General features: G+C 42.1%; 1 protein-coding gene across 2 annotated transcripts in view; it reads right to left on the reverse strand.

Moving 5' to 3' along the window:
* Positions 1-26,165, reverse strand: part of LOC122806599 (P2R1A-PPP2R2A-interacting phosphatase regulator 1-like) — an 848,478-nt gene that overhangs the window by 382,921 nt on the left and 439,392 nt on the right. For both annotated transcript variants that reach the window (XM_044077155.1, XM_044077157.1), the window contains exon 7: positions 18,069-18,112. In XM_044077155.1, coding sequence (XP_043933090.1) covers positions 18,069-18,112 — 44 coding nt within the window. The remainder of the gene's footprint in view (positions 1-18,068; positions 18,113-26,165) is intronic.

The following is a 26,165-nucleotide window of genomic DNA, read 5'->3' on the forward strand; positions in this document are numbered from 1 at the left end:
AATGCCCCAACTTCTTCAGACAAGTTGCACTGAAAGTACCTAGTATACTGCATACTAGTGTCAATATTAATTTGTTGCCATTTATACAAAAGTTCTGGATATAATGTACCTGTAGTTGGCATTTTTAAAATCCGCAACCCCCTCGGTATGATTTTCCGGGAAATACACACCTCAAAGTGCTGTCGCTGAAGCTGTATTCTTTTCAATTTGATAAAGTCCATCTCTAACTGATTTATCAATGTAGACAGGCCACTGCAAGTGGCTTCTGCATGTAACCCTTCATTTGAATCCGAGGCCACATCATACGAAAACAATGGATTTTCCTTTCCGGATACACAATTGGCGGGGATTCTGATAGGTTTGAGAATTGTGACCTTGAGGTGACTAGTATGCAGTATATGATGCTACTAAATGAATATTTTTGTCCAGAAGAAGAAACTTTGCGTATTCAAATTAGAAAGCAACAATGTTTCATTTCAGAGACATATCCTGTAGCAATAGTTGATAAAAGTTTTGAGAGACTTTTAGACAATGTTTTTATGTATGAAAAGAAATTGGTGGAACAAAAACAAAATAAGATTCGTAGAGATACCACTGATTTCCAGAAAGGCCAAGTCTTTACCTGGCCTAAGACTACATTTGTTAAGGATAGATTGGGGAAAGTTTTTAACAACAATAATACTTTTGATACAAGAAATGTTGGACAAAATGCTTCTGATATACAATTTGTTAAGTACATTGTGAAAAATGATGTACCTGCTAGTAATGTTGGTAATAGTGTTGTTACCACAGCTTTAATACATCAAGAGCATGGTAACAAAGATGTGTTGGTAATACCTATCACAGGTTATGAATGTTTGAATGAAAATGATAGTCCTAGGACACTATATAGTAATGTTGTTGTGAATTCTGGACAGTTAATAGAAACCTCTGACCAAATAGAGAAGGGTGACTCCTCAGTTAGAAGGAAAATTAAAAGTAATCATAGTGCTGATCCAATTATTGGATCATCTGGTCCGACCCCTTTCCCAATTTCCATGCCTCGGAAGGGAGGGAGGGACAGATCCATGAGCAGGGTGAGGCAGAAGAGGAGATTGATAGATGAGGACTCAGTAGGGCCTACTTTAAAGGAAATGTGGGAGAGAACCAGCAATCACTAGTTTGGAATATTTCGAAGAGGCAGCTATCAAGGGATGAGATAGCTGTTTTAGAGAAGGGACTTACTTTTATCCCCTCTGTTAAGAGCGATGTAACTGATTCAGTGATAAATGTTAAAATGTTTGCACATAACATACAACTGAGATAAGACTATGGTGATTCTCTTCCACTAGGCCCACGTTGAATTAAAAAAAAAACGAGTGTCTACATGCCTAATCTGCACCTGTTGATTGATGCTTTCTCGAAACTCGTTGAAGAAGATCTGTATAACCTCGATAATAATAGTAGAAATAGAAAATGGTATGGTAATTTACCACCAGGACAAGAGTTGCTCTGAGAACACTTAAAAATGACCGGAATATTATAATTAAGCCTGCAGATAAAGGCGGCCCTGTTGTCATCATGGATAGAAATGATTATGTAAATAGAATGGAGACCATGTTAGCAGATGGTCAGTTTTACCATAATATTAATATCCATCAGGTGGATAGAATAATTAAGAGGGTAACAGATACAATATTGAGCTTTCGAGATACAGGACTTATTACTGATCAGCTGTTTAATTTTTTCTTAGCAAAGGATCCCCTAATACCTAGTATCTTGGGAATGCCTAAGGTACACAAACATCCTACAAGTCCTCCAATGAGGCCTATTGTTGCTGGGAGGGGTTGGATCACAGAACGTCTCACTGTATTTAGAAACTAGACTTAGGCCCATAGTTAACTCTTATAATTATATTTTATGAGACACTAAACAATTTTTAATGATGTTATATGATAGAATGTCAACTATACCAGAAGACCTGCCATACACGCTAGTCAACTTGGATGTTCAGTCTTTATTTACCATCATTCCAAATGATGATGGTATTGAATGTGTTCGGAGATGTTTATAGGACTATAAGTCCGTTACTGAGACATCTATTGAAACTTTTTGTGAATTATTGAGACTTGTATTAACTAACAACATATTTACATTCAACAATAGAATTTATAGCCAGAGAGATGGCGTAGCTATGGGCACTTCGTGTGCCAATAGCTACGTCAACCTGGTTATGGCTGACTGGGAAAGAAATAGCTTATTTCAAATGGAATTATTTAAAAGGTCAGTTGTATTTTACGTACGCTTTGTAGACGACCTTTTCTTGATTTGGTCAGCAAGTACAGACGAATTATCTGATTTTCTGACATGTATTAATTCTTTGACAACTTATTTAAAATTCACAATGAATGCTTCAGATACGATGGTTTCATATTTAGATGTATTTGTTGAGAGATTACCCAATGGGTTATTGAATACTGGGGTCCATAGGAAATCCTGTTATACGAATTCTCTTTTACACAGGACCAGTACGCACCCCAGGTATGTCTTCAATAATATAATAAGAGGACAGATGATGCGAGTTTCACAACTTAACTCAACTGAAATTGGTTTTCAGAATGAGTTACTAAATTTACAACGACAATTATTTGATAGATCTTATAATTTACAAGAAATAGAGCGAGGTTTTATGGGGATCGAAAACCTTAGAAAGGATAGGGCAGCACCATATTTTATGCCCAGGAATGAGACTATCTTTGAACGAACAGATATGATGGATGAGGTCGTTTCCATCAGAAAAGAAACTAGTGTGTCAATTTACTATACGCAAGATGTTAGTGCAATTAAAGACATCTATTTTAAGCACTGGGATCTGTTGACAGTTAATCCCGATATTCAGGGTATAGTGGGTAGCACACCCAGTTTTAGGTTCAAGAATGGGCTTAACCTACATAGAATACTATGTGGTCCGCAGTGGGTTGATAATTGCTTCATGTTTGGTTCCAGCGATGGAACAACTCAACCCTGTCATAGGTGTAGCTATTGCCCTATGATAGATAGTACAGCTATGTTCATTCAACCAGTTACTCAGCGCTGCTATCACTTTTTTCCTAGATCCACTTGTAATAACAAACATGTGATCTATCTTGCCACCTGTCGGTCCTGCCCAGCCTTTTATGTGGGCAAGACTGACAGGAGACTCAAAGATAGGATTAGGGAACATCAATATAATATTCAAATTAAATCTGATAAAAATGCTTTATCCAGACATGTTATAGAAACTTCTCCTGAACATGTGTTCAATTTTTTAGTTATACAGATAAATAGACTACTATAAGGAGGGGTGACATAATGAATCAGACTGAACAGATTGAAACTAAGTGGATCATAAGGTTGAGAGCGGACCGACCCCCTGGATTGAATGAGAGAGTACCTCTGAAGCCGATACTAAAAGCAAGAAGAGTTAGGGTGTAGATCCAAGGATTTTATTAATGTTTATTGATTTTATGCTAACATGTCTGTGTTACAAGCCTATGAATGAAAATTGAATGTCTTAAGAAATTTATATTTTTAGGTCTGTGTAAATAATGGTCTAATATTAATTTAGTAATGTTTATATATGTGTCACAAGCTTTAATGGTCGAAAAATAATACATTTAAGTGCTCTATTTAGTTAGAGCTTTAATTTGTAGTAGGAAATGATGTCATTGTCAGCTGGGCACATATAGAGTATATATAGGGTAGTTTGAATATGTGCTTTTTTTGTTTAATGGCCTGAAGAAACCCTTTTGGGTGAAAGCACTTGCCAAATTTTGTCATCGGATTAATAAATTCAAATACTTTTATCCTGATCGGACTTTGAATTCATTTGTGTTGAAGTGAACATCGTGTAAACTGGTGACCTGAAGTGGTTGGAATAGCGTATGTGGACTGTATTGCCCCGCCAATTTCTGTTCCTGTATTTTTGTGTTGGATTGAAATTAAAAATGATGCGAGGGGCGGACCATGGCAGCTTCATTTAGAGGAGTAAGAAATTTTATCGCAAATTACAACAACAGCCCATATTCCTCCAGGGCTGAATGAATATGCCTCTATTAAATGTATTCTTAAATTAAAAGCATTGTGTAGATGAGTAGTATTAGGATTATTTATTTGTTAGTAGCCATGATTGCACGTAAGGCAAAGCCTGAAAGTGAGATTTATATGTACTTGGGGGGGGGGGGGGGCTTTTAAGTATGATGGAATTTTCAGGAGTTAATGTAGTAGTTTTCTGCACTAAACAAATATAAGATATATTAATATGAATATTAAGTACTTATGTAGTTTAGCGTTAGCCATTTTAATGGCTATTAGGCATTGTTTAAATTGATGTTTAGTATGAAATTAATATATATGTATTTTTTGCACAAATGACATACATTTTAATATTTGATATTGGGCATTAGTTTATATATGATTAGATATTAAGCATTATTTCATATTTTATATGGGTTTTATGTCTGTATAATAAGTTTTATTATATTTATGACGTTTTAAAGGTTTATAAGTGAATGGATGAACGAAATAGAATATGTCATGGTGTCTTTAAACTTAGTAATTGAATAAGCTGTTTAGCAATTATTCAATTATGTTTTAATTGAAGGTATATATATATATATATATATATATATATATATATATATATATATATATATATATATACTAGGTACTTTCAGTGCAACTTGTCTGAAGAAGTTGGGGTATTTGCCCCTTCGAAAGCGCTTACAATAAAAGTTTGTTTGTTTTATAAGTGGCTTGTGTAAGCGTCGGATTCTCTGTTATCGCTTTGGTTTTTGTTTTCACATTTGGGTAGATTCCCAAAGCTAAGGATGGGAGGAGGTAATTAAATAGCATTAGGACCAGCTATAAGGCCCTGCAAGACTGCAGTGGCAAAGCCAGCTCTGGATTTAGAAAAAACTGGCAAGTGGTAATGCTTGGTGAAGGTATGTATAGAACTCCAGGTAGCAGCTTCTAGGATGTCCCTGGTAGGGACACCTCTGAGAAAGGCTGTAGAGGTAGATACAGCCCTGGTTGAATGTGGTCTTATCCCCTGTGGGGTAGGTTTTCCATGGTGCTTATAGCAGAAATGAATGCAGTGGCCTATCCACTTAAAAATGAATTGCTTTGAAATGGCCTTCCCCTCTGCCCCTGCAGCAATTGCAACCAGCAGCTGTTCAGATTTCCTGAGAGGTTTAGTCCTATCCAAGTAAAATCTAAGTTGTCTGTGCACATCCAAGGAGTGCAGTATTTGTTCCCCTTTGTTCTGTGGATTAGAAAAGAAGGTTGGCAAATGAATGGCATTTATATCACGTTATCGAAAGATGAAAACAGCGAACACTATTTCATCGGCCCCAAAACATCTAAACATGAAAATATCGAATATTCAGAACAGCAAATTTTTCCCATGGAAAAAATTTGCTGCTCCGAAACACATACACACAACACAAGCACATCAAACAAACAGCAACCACACACATACACTTAAATTCCTACATCTAACGCTACACTAAACTAAACATACACTACTATCTACCCACTTACCTTAACCCAAACCCTAACCGTAAGGTCCGTCACTATCGCACACTCACCTAACCCGTGCCCTAACCCTAACTCACTTAAACCGCCCCTAACCCTAAAGTCTGTCACTATCGCACACATGCCTAACCTGCGCCCTAACTCTAACTTACTTAACCCACCCCTAACCCTAACGTACAAACAATCGCACACTTACCTGAACCTAACCCGTAACTTTCCACCACAGCATTAAGAATAGCAAAGCCACAGAAATGGCCAACCAAATTCTTTCCCAAGGAAAGAATTTGCTGTTCTGCAGCTTCGCTATTCTTAGCATTCGCTGAATAGTGTTCAATATCAGAACATTCGAAGTTTTAATACTTCTTAGCAGTAGTAGTTCTGGGGGAGGCAAACAGGTCTATCTCTGGGATCCCCCATTTGTTTCTCCCCATGTTGAATATCTTTGGTTCCAATTTCCACTCGTGTGGTTCCATGAGATTTCTGCTTAGGTCGTCTGTCAGTGTATTTAGCTTTCCTGGCAGGAACTGAGCTGTAGGTGCACTTGGTAGTTCAAGGCTATGTTCCACAGAGCCGTGGCTAGTCTGCAGAGAGGGTATTGAGTGGGTTCCTCCCTGCTTGTTTATGTACCACATAACAGTGGTGTTGTTTGTCTTTACCAATAATTGTCCTGGACGAATGTGGTCCTTGAAGGCTGTCAGAGCATTCTGTACAGCTAACATTTGTTTTTGATTGATATGCAGGTGCATTTGACTTGGGTTCCATTTGCCCTGAATGCACTTCCCTGCCAAGTGAGCCCCCCATGCATAGTCTGATGTGTCTTTTGATAGGGTTTGGGCGGCAGGGGTAGAGTGAATGGCAGTCCCTTGTTTTGGTGGCAGGCCTCTGCCCACCAAAGGAACTCTATCTGTAGGCAAGGTATGATAGGAATCATTGATTCTAGATCCTGAGAATGTCAACACCATAAGCTTTTTAGATACCACTGTAGTCTACTCATATGCAGTCTTGCATATGGAACTAGAAGAATACAGGAGGCCATGAACCCCAAGGCTTGCAGTATTTTCCTTGCAGATAGCTGGGTCTTTGTGGCCAGTAGATTGAAGGAGGCTGTCAAATGAACTTGTTTCTTTGGTGTAAGGTAGGCCATCTGGGAAGTTGTATTCAAGCTTGCTCCCAGGAATATAATTTGCTGGCAGGGTACAAGATGTGATTTCTTTTCGTTTATGGTGTACCCTAGAGAAGTTAACAATTTCCTTATAAATGCCAGATGATTTAATAGTATGTCCTGTCTTTCTGCCTGAATTAGACAATCGTCCAGGTATGGGTATATATGAATATTTCTTTGCCTGCAAAATGCAATCACTGGAGCTAGGCACTTTGCAAATACCCTGGGAGCAGTAGATAAGCCAAAGGGCAGTGCAGAGAACTGATAGTGCATGTAGTCTGCTTTGAAGTGTAGGTATCTTCTGCAAGATTCCCTTATTGGGATGTGCAGGTAGGCTTCCTTTAAATCCAGTGTTGCCAACCAGGCATCCTTGCCTAACATAGGAAGCAGCTGGTGAAGAGTTAGCATCTTGAATTTTGAGATCACCAAAAATATGTTTAGGAAAGAGAGGTCCAGGATAGGACAAAAGTTGTCTTTTCTGGGCACCAGGAAAAGTCTTGAGTAGAAACCTTGTCCCCTTTCCTCTTCTGGAACAGGTTGAATATCCCTGATGCTTAAGGGAGAGAGAATTTGCTTTTGAGCCTATGCCCACTGATTTGGGGGTAGATCTGGCCAACCGTTTGGGGTTGGTAAGGAGTGGAAGTGTAATCTGTATCCTTGGGAAACTATATTTAAAACCCATTTGTCCTGGGTAATGAGGTCCCAATTTTTTGCCTGCAGGGCAATCTTCCCCCTAAAGGAACAGTCAGCTGTGCAGGGCTTGGAAGATTTAAAGTTAAGTCATTGAGACAGTTTACCGTAGGTGGAAGTCTTACCACTCCCTGCTTTGGAAGTGACAGCCTCCCCACTGCTTAGTCCTGTGAGTACCTTGGGACTGAAGCCTGGGTGTTCTGCTGACTCTGGGTTTGGACTGAGAAGGCCTGGAAGAGGCAGGAAAGGATCAATTTTTAGAGGGCCAATGTCTACTAAATCTGAGAGGCTATACTTGCAAGAAATCTTTAACAGTTTGCATAAATTTAGCTTTTTCCTCCATCTTTTTAAGTACTTCTTCTGCTTTATTGCCAAACAGGTGGTTTTGGTTTAAGGAAGCATCCAGCAATTTAGCTTTAACATGATCTGGCAAAGATTGCTCTTTAAGCCAAGCATACCTTCTAAGTACAGACCCAGTCACAGCAGCCCTGCAAGATGCCTCTAGTGAATCAAAACCACACTGCAAAGTATGTTTCCCAACTTGTTCAGCAGAATGCATTAAATCCTGTAAATCTTTATTTTCAGCACAGTCAGGAATCAACATAATTTTCTGTTTAAGCCATCCATTAATATGCTGCTGATACTTTAACATATGAAACTGGCAGTTTAAAGCCCTAATGGCCAAGGTTGCAGAGGTGTATACCATCTTACCCCATCTATCCAGCACCCTGGAATCTCTATCAGAGGGGGTAGGATTTTTGGCAGTAGTAGCCTTAATGCCCTGGGTCCCTGTGAAATGGTCTCAGGATCTGCAGTAGGATTTTTAAAGAGGAACTTGTGAGAGTCAGGAACCCTGTAATATCTATCAGGATTTCTGGGAGCAGGAGGTGAGTCAGGGGCCAAGCTAGATTCCGGGAAGGCATCATCAACAATGTCCAGTACAGGGGGGATGGCTAAAGGCCTGTGTTGGGGCAGGAGTAAGAAATCCCTAAGCCTCTTTTTAGAGACAGAGTACTCCTGGATTTCCCAAAGAAAATGCTCCCTAAGAATATGCAAGGTTTCACCAAAAGAGAAATCCTCTGGAGGGGAAGCAGAGGGAATAAAATCCTCTGCATCAGAATCCTCATAAGTAAATAAAGGTAAATCCTGGTCATCAGAGGAAACAGAAATTTTAGAATCCTGATCAGAAGAATCATAAGGAAAATCAGTCCTAGGTCTCTTAGAGGGGGAAGGGTGTCTTCCCCGGATTAGAGTAATAAGGTCTTCAGCCATTCTTATCATTTGGCTTTTAGGCAGAGGCCTGACCATGCGGTCTGGGCGTCCATTTTCTAGGCATGGATAGAGTTTTAGGTCTTGAAGAAGAAGATGACATCAGTTTAATATGCAAGTCAGTAGGCCTGAATACACCCTCAGAAGCCGGTGCCTGCACAGCGGCTCCGGACCCATCCAAGGTAGAGACATCTGCAGGTTCCATAGCTGAAGTATCACACGGCATACCGAATGGGTCTCAGTAGAGGCCTGCAAATCTGAAGTAGCAGGTATCAGAGGCTGCGAAAGTGCCTCACTGAGTACTGGCGAACTGGCAACTAGCTTAGGAGAAGTGTCGTCGGCAGCTTTGGACCTATGCGGTCTGTCTCTGTCTTTATCTTTGCATTTTTTCGGAATGTCAGTAGTCAGGTGGCTTACCAAAGCCATTTCTGGATAATTTAACTGAGTACCAAAATATTTAGAAGCGTAAATAAACCAACGACGAATGGTTCGTTGTTTAAATAAGGCACAAAACTGACAGCGAGGTACGTTGTGGTCAGGGCCTAAGCAAGGAATGCAGTATGAATGAAAATCTTTATGAGGTATTTGCTTTCCACAAGAAATACAATTATTAAATTTTACTGACATCGGTGTAGAGCAAGAAAAAGTTTCCCCAATGAAAATTTCAGGAGTCGGCCGACTGGCACTTGCGAACTGCTTCTGCTTCGGGCACCGCACAGCAAGAAAGACTGATGTAATGTCATCGGCTGCATGCTTTCTACCCCTGACTACCTGACGTCATGGAAGATGAGACAACATTCGACACAGGACACAAGACTTTGATAATCAGGCCGACTGAGGGCTACTGCAAGCAAATAACCCAAATGTGATGACTGCAAGAGTGAAACACGAAGAACATCATGCCCTTCCTCTGGAGACCACATCTAATCTGTAATGAGTAATAAAGGTATGGAGAGCAGGCCAAGTAGCTACTGCACAATCTCATCCATGGTCACTCTGGATTGAAAAACTGAGGAAGTTGCCATGGATCTGGTGGAAAAGGCTCGAACAGGTTTTGTCAGAGCAATGCCAAATTTGTTAAACACAAATGAAATGCAATTTATTATCCATCTAATTAACTGGTTAACCCAATGGTTCTGCATATGAAACAAATAACTGGTCAGAATTTCTGATGTTTTTACTACTATGTAAGTAAAAACGCAACTGTCTATGAGCATCTAATAAATGTCATGTATTCTCCTTTGTTAGAAAATTTGGGAAGGAATACTGGCAAATTAATAGAATGATTTATATTGGATTCTGACACCACCTTTGCCAGAAATGACAGGTTGGTAAGTAAGGTAACTCTGTTTTTATGGAAAATCAAGTCTGAAGGTTTTGAGCATAATACTTAGATCTCAGAAATCTTTCTGGCAGAGGTAATGGTTACTTAGAAAATTGTTTTCTATGAAAGATATCTGAGTTTGCATGTAGCTGAGGGTTGAAAAGGAGATTGTGTAAAGGACTGTAGCACAATGTTTAGGTCCCAAATTAGAGAAGGATCTTTAAAGGGTGGCCTTAAGAGTAGAGTGCCTTTCAAAAATGCTTTACTCAACTTTTGGGACAGAAGAACCATTTATTCCAACATGACAATATGATATTGCTGCTAATTCTACTTTAATGGTAGAAGAACTAGCTCCTTCTTCAAAAAGATGCACTAGAAATTCCAAGATATGAATGGGGGCTGTAAAAGGTTCAACATTACATTTTTGAGCCCAAAAAACAAATCTCTTCCATTTGCTGGAGTATAGTTTCATCGTGGAAAGTTTATGGGCGAACAAAAGAATATGATGGACAGAAGAAGGCAGCATAGGTTGTCTGGCTATTAACGGAACTGGAGAAACCAGTGAGCCAGCCTTTGAGTTTACTAGGTCTGGATGTATCATGCCTGTTGGGTGAGACAAGAGGTCCGAAGTCGGATCCAGAAACCAAGGTGGTTGAATCAGGTGAGGCCAAAGAAAGGGAAACCAAATTTGTTGAGACCAATAAGGGACAACGAGGATGCCCTTGCTCTTCAATCTTGTAGCTTTCTGAAGAAATTTGGGAATTAATAAAATAGGAGGATACACATAAAGGAGACCAGGGACCAATCGCGAAATACAATGCCCTTCTGGGATTCCCCTATGGGAGGATTAGGGCAAAGTAGCTGCTGTATTTGTTGTTCAGGGGGACAGGAATAGATTGCAGCAAGGCTGGCCCCACTGACAGAAGATCGTGTTTGCAATATTTTTGTTGAGGGAGCATTCATTAGGTAGAAGAATGCACCTGCTCAATTTGTCTGCTATCACACTGGATTTCCCCAGAATGTGCACTGCTAAAAGAAAGTGGTTGGAAGAGATCACCTACTGCCACACTCTGTGAGTTTCTTGACACAATGGGTAGGATATGGTTCCTCCCTGTTTGTTGATGTATCAAACGACCGACATATTGCCCAACTGTACTGCAGCTGTCCCCAAAGGTACAGCATTCTGAAATGGCCTGCAATGATTACAGCACTGCTCTCATCTCTAGGACATTTACATGCGAATTGCCCTCCCCGGGGGACCAGGTGCCTTGGACGGTCTTCCCCAAATAATGCCCCTCCCCCTAGCTGGGAAGTACCCGTGGTCACTACAGCTTTGGGCTGAGGGGGAATGAATGGACGACCTTGTAGAATCTGGTCTGAATGAATCCACCACTTGAGTTCTCTCTTGCAGGCGTGAGTGATTCTCTGCTGGTAAGTCACAGAATGACAAAGAATAGACCACTGAGCAGCTAACATTCATTGAAGAATTCTCATATAAAATCAGGAAAGTGGTACTAACGTTATTGCTGCTGCCATTGATCTCAGAGGCTGAAGGACCAGGAGGGCTGAAACTGAGGTGCAGCAGATTATCTTTTTGACTTGGAATCTTATAGTCTGAACTCTCAGTAATGGAAGGGAAACAAAGGTTGTTTTTGTCCTTTCAGGAGCGCTGGTAGGGTTTGTCAAAGAACGATTCTCTGGAATCCTGGTTCTGCAGGCCACTTCTGCCATGGGGGCATCTTTGTCCATTAGAGTTCCTCCTCTGCCTCTGTTTGAACCTCCTCTACGTGTGTCTTGAAAAAGACTCTGAGATGTCTTGAACCACATTTTTCGACCACCTTGTTGATTCCTGGAAAAGGTTTGCTGAGAAGTTGAAAAACACACACCAATGGCAGACAGGGTCTTTCTGTCTTTTTCACACCTAGACAGAGTGTCTTTTACTTTGGGGCTGAACAAAGACACTCTGTCAAAAGGAGCTTTGATGAAACAGGACTTGAAAGGCTCCGCAAACTCACAGAGGCATGTTCAGGTGTGTCTCCATAAGGAAATGCCTAAATCTGCTGCCCTTGAGGTTCCCTTCACTACATGTGAGATCAACCTCATGGATGAATTGGATATGGATTGTAGGGTCATCAGCTGGGAAGTAACTGATGCTTGAACTTCATCAGAAACAGCACTAAAGAGGGTATTTGATAACTCCTTGATCAAATCCCTCTGTAGTCTAGTAAAGTGTACCAAATAGTTCAGAGACCTCAAAACGAAGGTCATTGAAGCATAGACACACTTCCCAAATCTGTCCATCGCCTGTGACTCCGATGGTGGGATGGACAATAGAACTTTCTTTGGCTAGTTTCTTCTTTGTGGCTGCTGCAACGACCATGGCATCAACAGGAACTCCCTTTCCCCAAAACTGCCTATCTACCGGTGGTGTCATTATCCTATCTGGTCTGTGAGGAACAGGCTCTATGGTGTTGGGGTCCTTCCATGCCCGCAGTGAGATGAAGTCAATGAGCCCATCAGTGGGCAGAGTCACCCAGGAGGTAGAGGGTCCAGTACCAAAGCCTCCAGGAGAACAGATTCCTCAGATGTAGGGTTGCTGGGTGTCCAACCACCTCTCTGTTTAAGAATTGTCTCCAAATTAGACAACTTCAGGAGGTGATCATGGGAACCCTTCGCCTTCATCGAAATCTGTGTCTTCAGTGATGGACTCCTCCAGGGATCTATGTGTTTCCTGTTACACTCTTACACGTCCTCTTCTTAAGGACCTCTTCAGTGGGGTGCTCTGGGAGGTATCAGAAGAGGAGATTACAATTCACTGGATGGAAGCCTGGGGTTTTGGTAGTGGGTGTCCCTGTGGAAGGAGAAGGTAAGTCTTTGAGTGCTGAGACACTGAGACATCATGGCAGAAGACTTAAGATCTGAGGGGGATGGTTCCATCAGAAGTGTCAAAGAAGAAAATACTCTCTTTGCAGCCCCAAAGGCAGAGTGGCTCGGAGAGATTGAGGATGCTGGATCCAAGAAGATAAGCTTCTGAACAGTAGCCCTCCCCTGTTCTGAGGCAAAACCTCTGAGGTGGAAGCCAGAGCTAAGCTCTCCAGTGTTGAGGCTCCAAGGTCCAGAGATGGCTCCAAAAGCTTCGGGGGTGAATGCAGCACCTTGGATCTGACAGGCAGACTATGGCTCCAGGAGCTCTCTGGATCCTTCGGGCCCAGAGTTCTCAGAGAAAATCTCAGAGCCAAAGATAAATTTATCCTCGGATCCAAGCCAGATGGATCTGGATGGCTCAAATTCAAAAACTCTGAAGCAACAGGAGTCAAAGGAGGAATCTGTAAAGGGGGAGTAGCAGCCATATAGATCTCCTGACCCAGAGGGGTAGGAGACGATGGAATACCAATCTGGCTTTGTGCCAAGAGAATCTTCCTCATGAGTCTCTCCACATCTTCTTCTATAAGGCTTCTGGAAGAATGAGTGGAGTATATGGACGGAGACCTAGGTCTTTCTAAAAATGGGGAAGGTACCCTGTCAAGGACAGGATCCAGTGACAGTGAGTAACTTGTTTTAGGAAGTAACTTGGCAGTCGTCTGAAAATCAGGTTCGGATTGCATTGGATCCAATGAAGTCTGATCCGAGAGCTTTGTCTTCATCTGATCCGACTTAGGAGGCGTTGTTTCAGATACTTTTTTCTTAGCAGAATCCTCTATTTTTGCCTTTTTTGGATCTGGAGTTGAGACCGGGTCCTTATGAGACCTCTTTTTTGAGGAGTCCAAAGCTGAGGAGGAGGAAGATGGCTTCGGAGAAGAGGTTTTTGTAAATTTTGTCTTTGAGGGGAAAACCCTCCAATACAGTCTCTCCAAATGAAGAAGGAAGAAGACCTTTCAGTTTCAGCTTATTCTTGCATTCTACTAACGAGTGAGGATTAAAGCCATGGCATATACAGCAGTCCTCCTGGAAATACAGAGGACCTAGACAATGGACACTTACTGTGTAGGCATCGTAAAGTGGCAGTCTGTGCCCACACTTTGAACACTTTTTAAATCCTGCTGGTTTATCTGCCATAATTAAGGCAAAATATGTATTGACGAGAAACAAAATAACCACTAACACTACAATAACAGTAGCGAAGAATTTTTTTTTTTTTTTTATAGCTAGGGAAATACAGAGGAAAAAAGGGAAAGGGAAATACCAACAATGGGAAAGGAGCTACGACAGTGTTGTAGAAGGGAAGAAGATACTAAAAATAGTACCTAAGGAGTACAAAAAATATACGATAGACAGAAAAAGGGTCAGAAATAGCAAGAAACAAAAGAAGTATATAAATGCGGGTAAGAGACAGTAATGGAAAAAGTTTTTAGGTAAGGAATACAAAAAATAACACTCTTATCTGAAGAATGCTTGAGAAAGATGGAAGACCACGTGTTTTGCTTCAAGCGGCAAATTATATTTGGGGAAATTGAGGTTGATGCATTGTGAGTAAGGGAGAAGCTCAAGAATTTTTGGTTGTCATGAGCTTTAGCAACAGTTGAGTCAGCTCCAAGGTGTTGGACCACAACCCATCAGTTGAGGACAGAATGCAAACTGACATCAGATCACATGTTTAAGCTCCTGCAAGGCCTTACCCTTATCCTGAAGGGACTTAAACAAACAAGCAACTGCTTCACCCAAAAAAATTTGAATCCAGGGGAGCATCCATCAACTTAGCTTTAATATTATCAGGTAGATGAAAGACTTAGGGAAACAGGTGGACAGTGGTCTCACCTTCGATAACCACATTGCCACAACAGTCAGGAAATCCTTCTACGTGGCACACCTCATCACTAAGGGCTTTTCATCCAGAAAAAAAGGAGGTCATTGTCCCACTGTACTCATCCCTCATTAGACCCATTATAAAGTACAATGCCTGTTTGGTATGTACCTCACAAGAAATCTGCAACAGCTAGAAAGGCTGCAGAAATGCCTCAATAAAAGAATCACAGGCCTAAAGCAGATGCCCTATGCTGACCGTCTAAAAAAAACTCCAGCTATACTCTGTGGCATATCGTCTACTCAGAGGCGATCTCTGCTTAACATACAAGGCCATGTCAAACCCTGAACTGTTGGACATGCTCCACTTAAAGAAACCCAAATCCCTCAGAGCCACCCGCTCCAGGGATCTAAACCTTGTCATCACAATAACAAAACATGCTGGAGGGATAGGTTCCTGACCCAGAGACTCCCCATACTCTGGAATAGATTGCCCATACATGACAAGCAGAATGCCTCCTTGGCCCTCTACAAAAGGAACCTTGACGATTGGATGGGAGATACGAAATTCACCTCGGGGATCACGTCAGTTGCCCTGCTAGACAGGCGTCCAGGGAAGTAAATACTGTGGGAAGAAATATCCAGGGAATTGTTATGGCTAGGCTTGTATATGCCCAAGGGCCGATAGCCTAGTACCAACCTATGAACCTATGAACCTAAGCCAAGAATACCTCCTCATCACTGAGCCAAAAACAGCAGCCCTAGAATAGGCATCTCTCGCATCATAACTACATTTAACAGAATGACAAAAAACTTGAGAGGAAGTCCCTAGCAGGGAAAGAACAGAAATTTTACCCTCAGAGTCTGGAAAATCAGAAACAAGTTGACAGTCCTGAGAAAGAAGAGCCAACACATACCTAGACATTTGGGTCTGAAAATTAATGGCCCTAAAAGCTAGGGTAGCAGAAGTGTAAACCTTCTTACCCAACCTTTCCATAGTTCTGCTGTCCTTGTCAAAAGGCAATAACTTGGGCGAAGGAGGCAATTCAGATGGCTTATCAGAGGCTAAAGACACTACAGAGGGGTCAATAGCAGGACATTTATATAGAAAATAATCCTCAGGCATCCTATAAAACCTATTAGGCTTATGGGAGCAGGGGGCAGAGAATCAGGTGCATGAGAGGCATTAGAAAAGGCATCCAGAAAAGCAGCCAAAACAGGATGAATAGCCACAGGTTTAGTAGATTTCAACTACAGCAACTCATAGTACCTCTTATGGATATCAGAGACCTGATCCTACTTAAAAAAAAAAATCCATCATCCTAGAGGCCTAATAGAGTCCTCCTCCTCTGACTCACAGTCCAAAGGAGATGGAACTTGACTAGAATATGTCAAGGATTCATCATCAGAATCCAACTCATCCTCAGAAGAATCCTATTCTCTAGGCCTTTTAAGGTGAGTAGAAAACCAAGGAGCAGCAGGAACCGAAATCCCATGAGGAGGCTTTAAGGACATTAAAGCAGTAAACAGCCCCAGAGTGAAGGCCTGCCACTCAATTTGTGGATCCCTAGGAGCAGAAGAAACATGTTTACTTTTCTGTTTCTTTTTTTAAGGGAATGTTCCCTCCAAAAAAACTGAGAAGGCTCAGACCCAGGACAGCAGTCGAGACCTGTAGTAGGAAACTTCTTCCCCAACTAAAATTAAAATCTGAGGAACTCCCCTAGGCCCCTCAAAAAAAAAATCAACCGTGGCTCCCCCTGAACATCTGAGATGGACACTTGCAAAGCCTCTTTTGACGTGCTGCCAGCCAGATCCTTACCGGCCTCCAACGGCAGAGAAATCTGACAACACAGTCGGATGAGCCTCTGGGTTTGTAATGACCTTGGGAGAAACAGCTGACAAAAGTTGGACAGTGGAAGATTCTGGTCGTACCTTTTTCACCTTCTTCTTCCCTAACTGCTGACCCTCATGGCGGGAGATTCCTTCCATTGTATCTTTAGCGAGAAGCTTAAGATACTCGTTCTCAAGATACAAGGAAAGGGAAGAAAGTCTACTGCAAAGGGTTTTTGGGACAAATGCTTGACAAATTGAGCAAGACATATAGTCATAAGAAGCTCCTAGGAAAAAAGGCACTTATTGTGGCAGTCTTTATGGCGATTCTGTCTCCTACACTGGTATTTACCCTTCCTGGAAGACATTAACGTTAAGGACCACAAATGAAAGCAAGAAAAAACAACCCCCCCCATGGGCACTAACTGCTAGAAGTCAGCAAACAAGTGCAGGTACTCAGTGGAGAACAAAAATGTGTTCAACTAGTGGAAAACGGACACAGGTAAATAGACAGACAGTGAAAAGATATGGTCAGACTGGCAGCAAGGGAGTTCTGATTCTGGTAGGCCTGAACGTCATCTTTATGCCCTATGCTATGCAAGGAGCGTTTTGGTGATGTTCGGCATAACTTAAAGAAACAGTAGTCTTTGATAGACTGGTCGAGCGTCAGGCTTCCACTGCAGAGAATCCCATATGTTAAGAATACTGCAGCAGTGAATGTAAGTATATCCCCTGATACTTTTGTCTTACGTTTCCGATCTGAATATATTACACCTTTCCTAATAATTTCCAATACAATGATGCCGTCAAATATTCCAGTGGACAACGATTAACATTGCTGACTGCAGTACTTGACTTTCTGGTTTAGCTCATGTAGGGTGACTTTTGTGTGGAGCCTGCATATTCTCATTGTCTCTCTTTATGCCTTTTTTTTTGGGGGGGGGAGTCTAAGGTTTTCTCTCACACCTAAAGAATATGTTGACAGGTGACATGGTGGCACAGGAAACTATGGGTGTTCATGCAGGGTATGTGTTCTTGGAATGCGCAACTCGTCCAAGACTAGTGTAGTGAGATAGTGTCAGGCTTCACCAAGGCCCTGAATAAGATAAAGTGGGTGCGGCAAGATGATTGAACAAACAAACAAATAAATAAATGAATGGCAACATCACAGCTTTGATAGGGTAGAGGAAGGAAGTGTAAGATTTGAAATCTGGAAGTAGAAGGAAACAATTAGCTGGCTTCATGCAGCTGAAACCCAGTTTCTTCCCCGTGGAAAAACCACAGCATATGCAAAAAGATTACTTTGGACTCCGATATCACACAGACCTTGTAATTAAAAAAAATGTGTGTGTTTACTAACCAGTAGTGGGAATAATAACAATTACTGTGTGACAATATTTTTTGCAGATATTAATGAGAGTAAAACTAGTCAACTAAAAATTTCTTCAGCCTGTTACATATGCTCTGCCACACTGGAATCTTATGAACATACATGCTTACCTTTCCTCTTCAATGAACCCAAGGGAGATGACTGCAAGTTCATTCTGCCAGGAAAAGAAGCAATGAAGAAAGCTTTGAATATAAAGAAGGGAACATCCAACAAGTACTATTAACTGTGTTTAACTTTCCCGCATTCACAAGATATACCTCTTAATGAAAATTGGCATAATACACTTTACTGTCCAAGACTACTGCACCTTTTGTGTAGCATAACCAGCTAGAAAAATGACCCATTATTTGTCTTAACAAATGATTATATATTATCTAAAACAGACACAGGGTTTGATTCACAGAACACGACACTTTCTTCTTACATGAAGTATCAGAAATACTATTCAGACTTACATTCACTACTTTTAAATATGTGAAAAATCTTGTTACATCAAGAACTATAAAGTAATTATATAAATTAAAGGATGAATAACTGTATCAAACATTAACTGAACACGTACACACCTTTGGTATGAAACACATTCCTGCATTCACAATTTATACAACTTCCTACTCATCACACACACACACACACACACACACACACACACACACACACACACACACACACTTATAAAACCTTCTTGTTTTATATGCATAAAGGTAAGCAGAACAAATCTTCACATATGCCCAGCAGATGGCAAGCTTGAAAAACTAGAGGCAAGCCTGCACATCTCAGGGTGGTGATGGTTGGAACTAGCTACAGTTTTAGTGAGAGGTAAGCCAGCAAGGCTGGCAGGTAACTAAGGGAATGGGTGATGCGAAGAGATGTCCAAGCATCTACATAAATGGGTATGTTTATGCTTGTTTCAATAAATACTTCTACCCAGGAGAAAAAAAATATCAGAATGATGCCATACTACAACATCAAAACCACTACTGTAAAGTACAGTTGTGTACACTTACCATAAATGTAGATGTTCAAGTGTATTCACTGTTGCAGTCATCACATTTGGGTTATCTGCCTGCAGGTAGCCCACAGCCAGCCTGAATACCAGTGTCTTCGATTCCTGTGTCGGATGCTGTCTCTTCTTCCATGACGTCAGGTTGTCAGGGGTATAAAACATGCAGCCGATGTCATTACATCAGTTTTTCTTGCCCCAGATGTCAGGTGCCCCCACAATGGGAAGCAATTATATGTTATGGTACACCTCCATCAAAAAGCAAATACACCATAAATCTTAAACACACCAAACAAGAAGGGAAGGTAGAGCCAAGAGAAGTCATGGGGCTGGAGGGAGGCTAACCAAGACTGCGACAGTGAATACACTCGAACATCTACATTTATGGTAAGTGTACACAACTGTACTATGTTATTTGTGTTTCACTGTTGCAATTATCACATTTGGGTTGATTCCCAAAGCTAAGGAAGGGAGGAGGAAGTTAGAGAGCATTAGGGCCAGCTATTAAGTCATGCAAGACTGCAGTGGCAAAACCAGCTTTGGACTTAGAAAAAATAGGCATGTGGTAATGCTTGGTGAAGGTATGTACAGAGCTCCAGGTAGCAGCTTCTAGGATGTCCCTGATAGGGACTCCTCCGAGAAAGGCTGTAGAGGTAGCTGCAGCCCTGGTGGAATGTGATCTTATCCACTGTAGGTTTTCCATGACGCTTGTAGCAAAAATTAATGCAATGGGCTATCCATTTAGAAATGGTTTGTTTTGAAATGGCCTTCCCCTCTGCCCCTACAGCAAAGCCAACTAGCAGCTGTTCAGATTTTCTGAGAGGCTTAGTCTTGCTCAAATAAACTTTAAGTTGTCTGTGCACATCCAGAGAGTGCAGTATTCGTTCTCCTTTGTTTTGTGGATTAGGGAAAAAAGTAGGCAAATGAATGGACTGATTTAGGGCCACACTAGACACCATCTTGGGCATAAAGGAAGGATTGGTCCTGAGGGAAACCCTGTCTGCATGGAAGATAATGAAGGGCTCCACTGCCATGAGGGCCTGTAATTCAGACACTCTTCTTGCTGAAGTGATGGCTAGAAGGAAGGCCGTTTTCCAAGAAAGGAATTTCAACTTTGCAGTTGCAGCTGGCTCAAAGGGAGTCAGAGTGAGCTTTTCCAATACAAAGGTAAGGTCCCAGGCTGGAGTAGAGGCTCTCCTGGGGGGATCTTACATTTTTGGCCCCTCTAAGGAATTGCTTTAGCAGGGGATGAGAGAAGAGGGGTGGCTCAGTATTATAATGTGCTGAAATGGCAGAGGCATGAATTTTAATTGACGAGAAGGATAGGCCCTTGTGGAGCATTTCTGTTAAGTACTGAAGAATATGAGGTAAGCTGGGCACGGTTGTGCCCATCCCCTGAGTCTGGCTCCAGGAACAGTATCTTTTCCACTTTTCAGCATAGGATTTTCTAGTACTAGGCCTCCTTGCCTCCAGAATGACATCTAGCACCTGCTTACTGAGGGATGCTAATAGAGAGCTCAAGGAATTAGCCAGGCTGCAAGGTTCAGGGTTTGAAGTTGAGGGTGCAGAATGTGGCCCGCCTGCTGGGACAGCAGGGAAGGGATCTGAAGCAGATGCCATGGTTCCAGCAGTGTCATACTGCACAAGAGGGGGTACCAGTGCTGGTGTGGCCAGTCTGGTGCAATCAGTATTGCCCTTGGCTTGTCCTGTTTGATCTTTAGCAGATCCTTCGAGAGGAGAGGCAGAGGGGGAAAGGCATAAACCGAGAGGCTTTCCCAGTTAAAGGACAGGGCATCCACTTTCCAAGCTTGACTGTGGGAAGTCCTTGTGCAGAATTTGTCCAATTGGTAGTTCTGCGGGGAGGCAAACAGGTCTACCTCTGGAGTCCCCCATTTGTTCTTCAAGAGATTGAATATTTTTGGTTCCAATTTCCATTCATGTGGGTCCATGAGATTTCGGCGTAAGTCGTCTGCCAGTGAATTTAGCTTGCCATTGCAGGAATTGAGCTTGTAGGTGCACTTGGTAGCTCAAGGCTGTGTTCCACAGAGCCATGGCTAGTCTGCAGAGAGGGTATGAGTGGGTTCCCCCTGCTTGTTTATGTACCACATAACTGTGGTGTTGTCTGTCTTTACCAATAGTTGTCCTGGAAGAATGCGGTCTTTGAAGGCTGTCAGGGAATTCTGTACAGCTAACATTTCTTTTTGGCTGATATGCAGGTGCATCTGTCTTGGGTTCCATTTCCCCTGAATACACTGCCCTGCCAAGTGAGCCCCCCATGCATAGTCTGATGCGTCTGTTGTTAGGGTTTGGACAGCAGGGGGTAGAGTGAAAGGGAGCCCCTTGTTGTGGTAGCAGGCCTCTGCCCATGAAAGGAACTCTGTCTTCATACAAGGAATGATAGGAATCATTGATTCCAGGTCCTGAAAATGTTGACACCATAGACTTTTTAGATACCATTGTAGTTTCCTCATATGCAGTCTTGCATATGGAATTAGTAGAATGCAAGAGGCCATGAACCCCAGGGCTTGCAGAATTTTCCTTGCAGATAGCTGTATCTTTATGGCCAATAGTTTTAAGTAGGTTGTCAAATAAACTTGTTTCTCTGGAGTGAGGAAAGCCATCTGGGAAGTTGTGTTCAAGCTTGCTCCCAGAAATACAATCTGTTGGCAGGGTACTAGGTGAGATTTTGTTTCGTTTATGGTGTACCCCAGTGAGGTTAGAAGTTTGTTTACAAATGCCAGATGTTTTAATAGCAAGTCCTGGCTTTCTGCCTGAATCAGACAATCGTCCAAGTATGGGTATATTTGAATATTTCTCTGCCTGCAAAATACAATGGCTGGAGCTAGACACTTTGTGAATACCCTGGCCACAGTAGATAAGCCAAAGGGAAGTGCAGAGAACTGATAGTGCATGGGGCCTGCCCTGAAGCGTAGGTATTTCCTGCAAGATTCCCTTATTGGAATGTGCAGGTAAGCTTCTTTTAAGTCTAAGGTTGCCAACCAGGCATCTCTGCCTAGCATAGGAAGCATCTGTTGAAATGCTAGCATTTTGACTTTTGGGATTACCAGAAAGGTGTTTAGAATACAGAGGTCCAGGATAGGAAGCCAAGAGCTGTCTTTTCTGGGTACCAGGAAAAGTCTTGAATAAAAACCTTGTCCCCTTTGTTCTGCTGGGACAGGTTGAATAGCCCTGATACTTAGAAGAGTGAGAACCTGCTGTTGGGCCTCCACCCACTGATTTGGGGGTAGGTCTGGCCAACTACTTGGGGTTGGTAGGTTGTGGAAGTGGAATCTGTATCCTTGGGAAACTATATTCAAAACCCATTTGTCCTGGGCAATGAGTTCCCAGTTTTTTGCATGCAGGGTGAGCTTTCCTCCTAAGAGAGCAGGCAGTTGAGCAGGGCTTGGAAGGGTTAAGGTTAAGTCATTGTGCCATTTTTCCGTAGGAGAGTGGCTTACTACTCCCGGCTTTGGAAGTGGGAGCCCCCCACTGCTTAGGCCTGTGCGTAGCCTGAAACTGTAACCTATGTGGTCTGTTGTTCCTGGGTATGGACTGAGAAGGCCTGGAAGAGACTGGAAAGGACCAATTCTTTGAAGGCCAATGCGTACTAAATCTGGGAGGCTGTACTTGTATGAAATCTTTAACAGTTTGCATAGATTTAGCTTTTTCCTCCATCCTTTTGAGGACTTCTTCTGTTTTGTTGCCAAACAGGTGGTCTTGGTTTAAGGGAGCATCCAGTAATTTAGCTTTAACATGATCTGGCAAGTTTTCCTTAAGCCAAGCATGCCTTCTAAGTACAGACCCAGCAACAGCAGTCCTGCAAGATGCTTCTAAAGAGTCAAAACCACATTGCAAAGTATGTTTACCAACTTGTTCTGCAGAATGCATTAAATCTTGTAATTCTTTGTGTTCAGCACAGTTGGGAATCAACATTATTTTCTGTTTAAGCAGTCCCATAATATGCTGCTGGTACTTTAACATATGAAGCTGGCAATTTAAAGCCCTAATGGCTAAAGTAGCAGAAGTGTATACTTTCTTACTGCATCTGTCCAAGGCTCTAGAATGTCTATCAGAAGGGGTAGGATTTTTGGCAGCACTAGCCTTAATGCCTTTTGGTCCTTGGGAAATGGTCTCTGGATCTGCAGTGGGATTCTTGAAGAGGAACTTGTGAGAGTCAGGTACTCTGTAATACCTGTCAGGTTTTCTGGGAGCTGGAGGTAAAGTGTCTGGAGAAAGGCTAGATTGCAAGAAAGCATCATCTACAATGTCCAGAACAGGAGGGATAGCTAAAGGCCTGTGTTGAGGATGGAGTAAGAATTCCCTAAGCCTCTTTTTGGAGTGAGAGTAATCCTGGCTTTCCCAGCAGTGTGCAAGATTTCACCAAAAGAAAAATCTTCTGGAGGGGAAGCAGAGAGAATGGACTCCTCTGCATCAGAATCCTCATAGGTACATAAGGGCAAATCCTGGTAATCAGAAGGAACAGAAATATCAGTTCTAGGTCTCTTAGAGGGGGAAGGCTGGCTTCCCCTAATTAAGGAAATAAGGTCTTCAGCCATTCTAAGCATTTGTTTTTTAGACATATGGACATGAGCATGCGGTTTGGACATCGGTTTTCTAGGCGTGGTGCGAGTTTAAGGCCTGGATGAAGAAGATGGCGTCCGTTTAAAATGGAAGTCTGTAGGTCTGAATACACCCTCAGAAGCCGGTGCCTGCACAGCAGTTCCGGTCCCATCCAAGGTAGAGACATCCGCAGGTTCCATAGTCGAAGAAGCATCTCGTGGCATACTGGACTCCGAATGGGTCTCAGTAGAGGCCTGTGAATCTGAAGTAGCAGGTATCAGGGTCTGCGAAAGCACCTCACTGAGTACCGGCGGACTGGGGACTAGCTTAACGGAAGCATCGTTGGCAGTTTTGGACCTATGCGGTCTGTCTCTGTCTTTATCCTTAGGTTTTTTAGGAAGATCGGTAGTCGGATGGCTTAATGAAGCCATTTTGGAGTAGAGATACTGAGTACCAAAATACTTTGCTGCAAAGATAGCCCGACGCCGAATAGTTTGTGGGTTGAACAAGACACAAAACCGACAGTGAGGGACATCGTGGTCTGGGCCTAAGCAGGGAATGCAGTACAAATTAAAATCTTTAGGATGTATTTGCTTTCCACAGGTAAGACAATTGTTAAATTTTACTAACATCGGTTGGAGCAAGAAAAAAGATCCCCAACGGGGTACTTATCTTTTTTGAAGACTTCGGTTCTGAAACTCGAAAACGAAAATTTCCGGAGTCGGCAGACCGGCAGTTGCGAACTGCTTCTGCTTCAGGCACCACATGGCAAGAAAGACTGATGTAATGGCGTCGGCTGCATGTTTTATATCCCTGACGACCTGACGTCATGGAAGAAGAGACAGCATCTGCCGCAGGAATCCAAGACTCTGGTATTCAGGCCGGCTGAGGGCTACCTGCAGGCAGACAACCCAAATGTGATGACTGCAACAGTGAAACACGAAGAACATCTATTGTTGTGATGATACCAGAATAGGTGAGGAGAAAGAGAAAGGTATGACAACACATGAATAGCTGACTGCCAAAAAAAAAATGGTGGGCAGCATGCACAGAAAAGAAGGATGAAGCCCTGGCTACAACCCAAACAACTCTGATTCAGTTAATAGTTGAAGTGTTGTGAGTGTTGGAGAATGATAATGAATAGCTGATGACGACAGCCTTTGGGGGGGGGGGGGGGCTCTGGTATGCTGCATTGTGGATGCCAGCTGTACAACATGTGTAGAGTGTACAGCATATGGACAGAGGACGTACACTTGGCCCTGTCAAACTACAGCAGACATTAAGACTTATGTTAGTGGGGTATACAGCAGTACACACAGAACCACTGAGGATAAGTTTTAGCAGTATCCCCTGCAATTAAGTGTGCACCCATGGAGGAAGAAAAGGGTTGAACGATCAGGGGAGGGATGATGACTGCCATGCAGCAGTGTGTAAAAAGCATACAAAAAGGGGGGGGGGACTATATCTGGAAAACTATAACTATCACTGACAGAAAAAGTCTGAATAAAGGGTACCAGGTTTAAGATCGACACATCAGTGAGTGGCATTCTAAATATTGAACATTAATGTGCATAAAATTGAGATTGTAGGGGAAGGTAAATTTTTATTAAAAAGGTGATTCTACACAGCAACTGTGAAAAGAACATTCTCATACATAACTGTGCAATGATGCTGACACCAGTCTCTGAGGAGGGGCACCAAAGAGTACAGTACTGAAAATACACAACCACGGTGTCAATAAATGGTCAAGTTATGGTTGATGTATTGGTGTGAGAGCAAAGCAATAACCCGTATTGAATACGGTTACATTAGGTCTCCGATGATGAAAGGTAAGTCAATGGCGAGGTCAGCTGCTTTCCATCCAAAGGGTAAAGATACCTCTCTCTCTGCAGGAATACACTCTGAATACAGCCAGATGGTTAGCTACACAGCAGCAGTGATAGCGTGTCTGCTCACATAATTACATGAAGGACTTTGATAATGACAGATATCCCAAGGCCTGCAAAATGCAAGTATGGTTACCAGACATGACTGTAGCCTTACCTACCCACCTGATGCTGAATATTTTTTAAATGCAGATTCTCTATCAAGGAAGATAAATCTGCTCCAAGACAAACTGCCTGGGCAAAATGTGAAAAAAGAAGGGTTACTAATTATCACCATACAGTATATGGGGCAAGGCATGAGTTAATGTGCGCCTATATATGTGTCAACTCACATAAAGGTACATACATGTGTCATCTCATTGTTTGAGCCATCAAACAATGAGTTGACACATATGTGCTTATATATGTGTCACTTCATTGTTTAATGGATCAAAAATAACCAAAGGTAGTTTCAGTGAAACACAAGTTAGTGAGCACGACTGCTTGATTAATTCCATACAGAAGATAAGACTTGCCTTCATGAAAGACCCATGGCAGCTTTAACAATGGAGTTTCACCAAGTTTGTTTCAGTAAGATAAATTATTTGTGATCTGAAGATGTGTGCAGTTTGCAAGGAATGACACTCTGATATGAATTACATATATAAATATCTATCCATCTGTGTGTGTGTGTGTGTGTGTGTGTGTGTATACGAGCACGTATGTATGTATCTATCTATCTTGGCTTTATTGGCCTGAATGTACACCTAAGACTTAAA

Source organism: Protopterus annectens, chromosome 7.part0, assembly GCF_019279795.1.
Source record: "Protopterus annectens isolate FY-2018-M chromosome 7.part0, PAN1.0, whole genome shotgun sequence".
Lineage (NCBI taxonomy): Eukaryota > Metazoa > Chordata > Ceratodontiformes > Protopteridae > Protopterus > Protopterus annectens.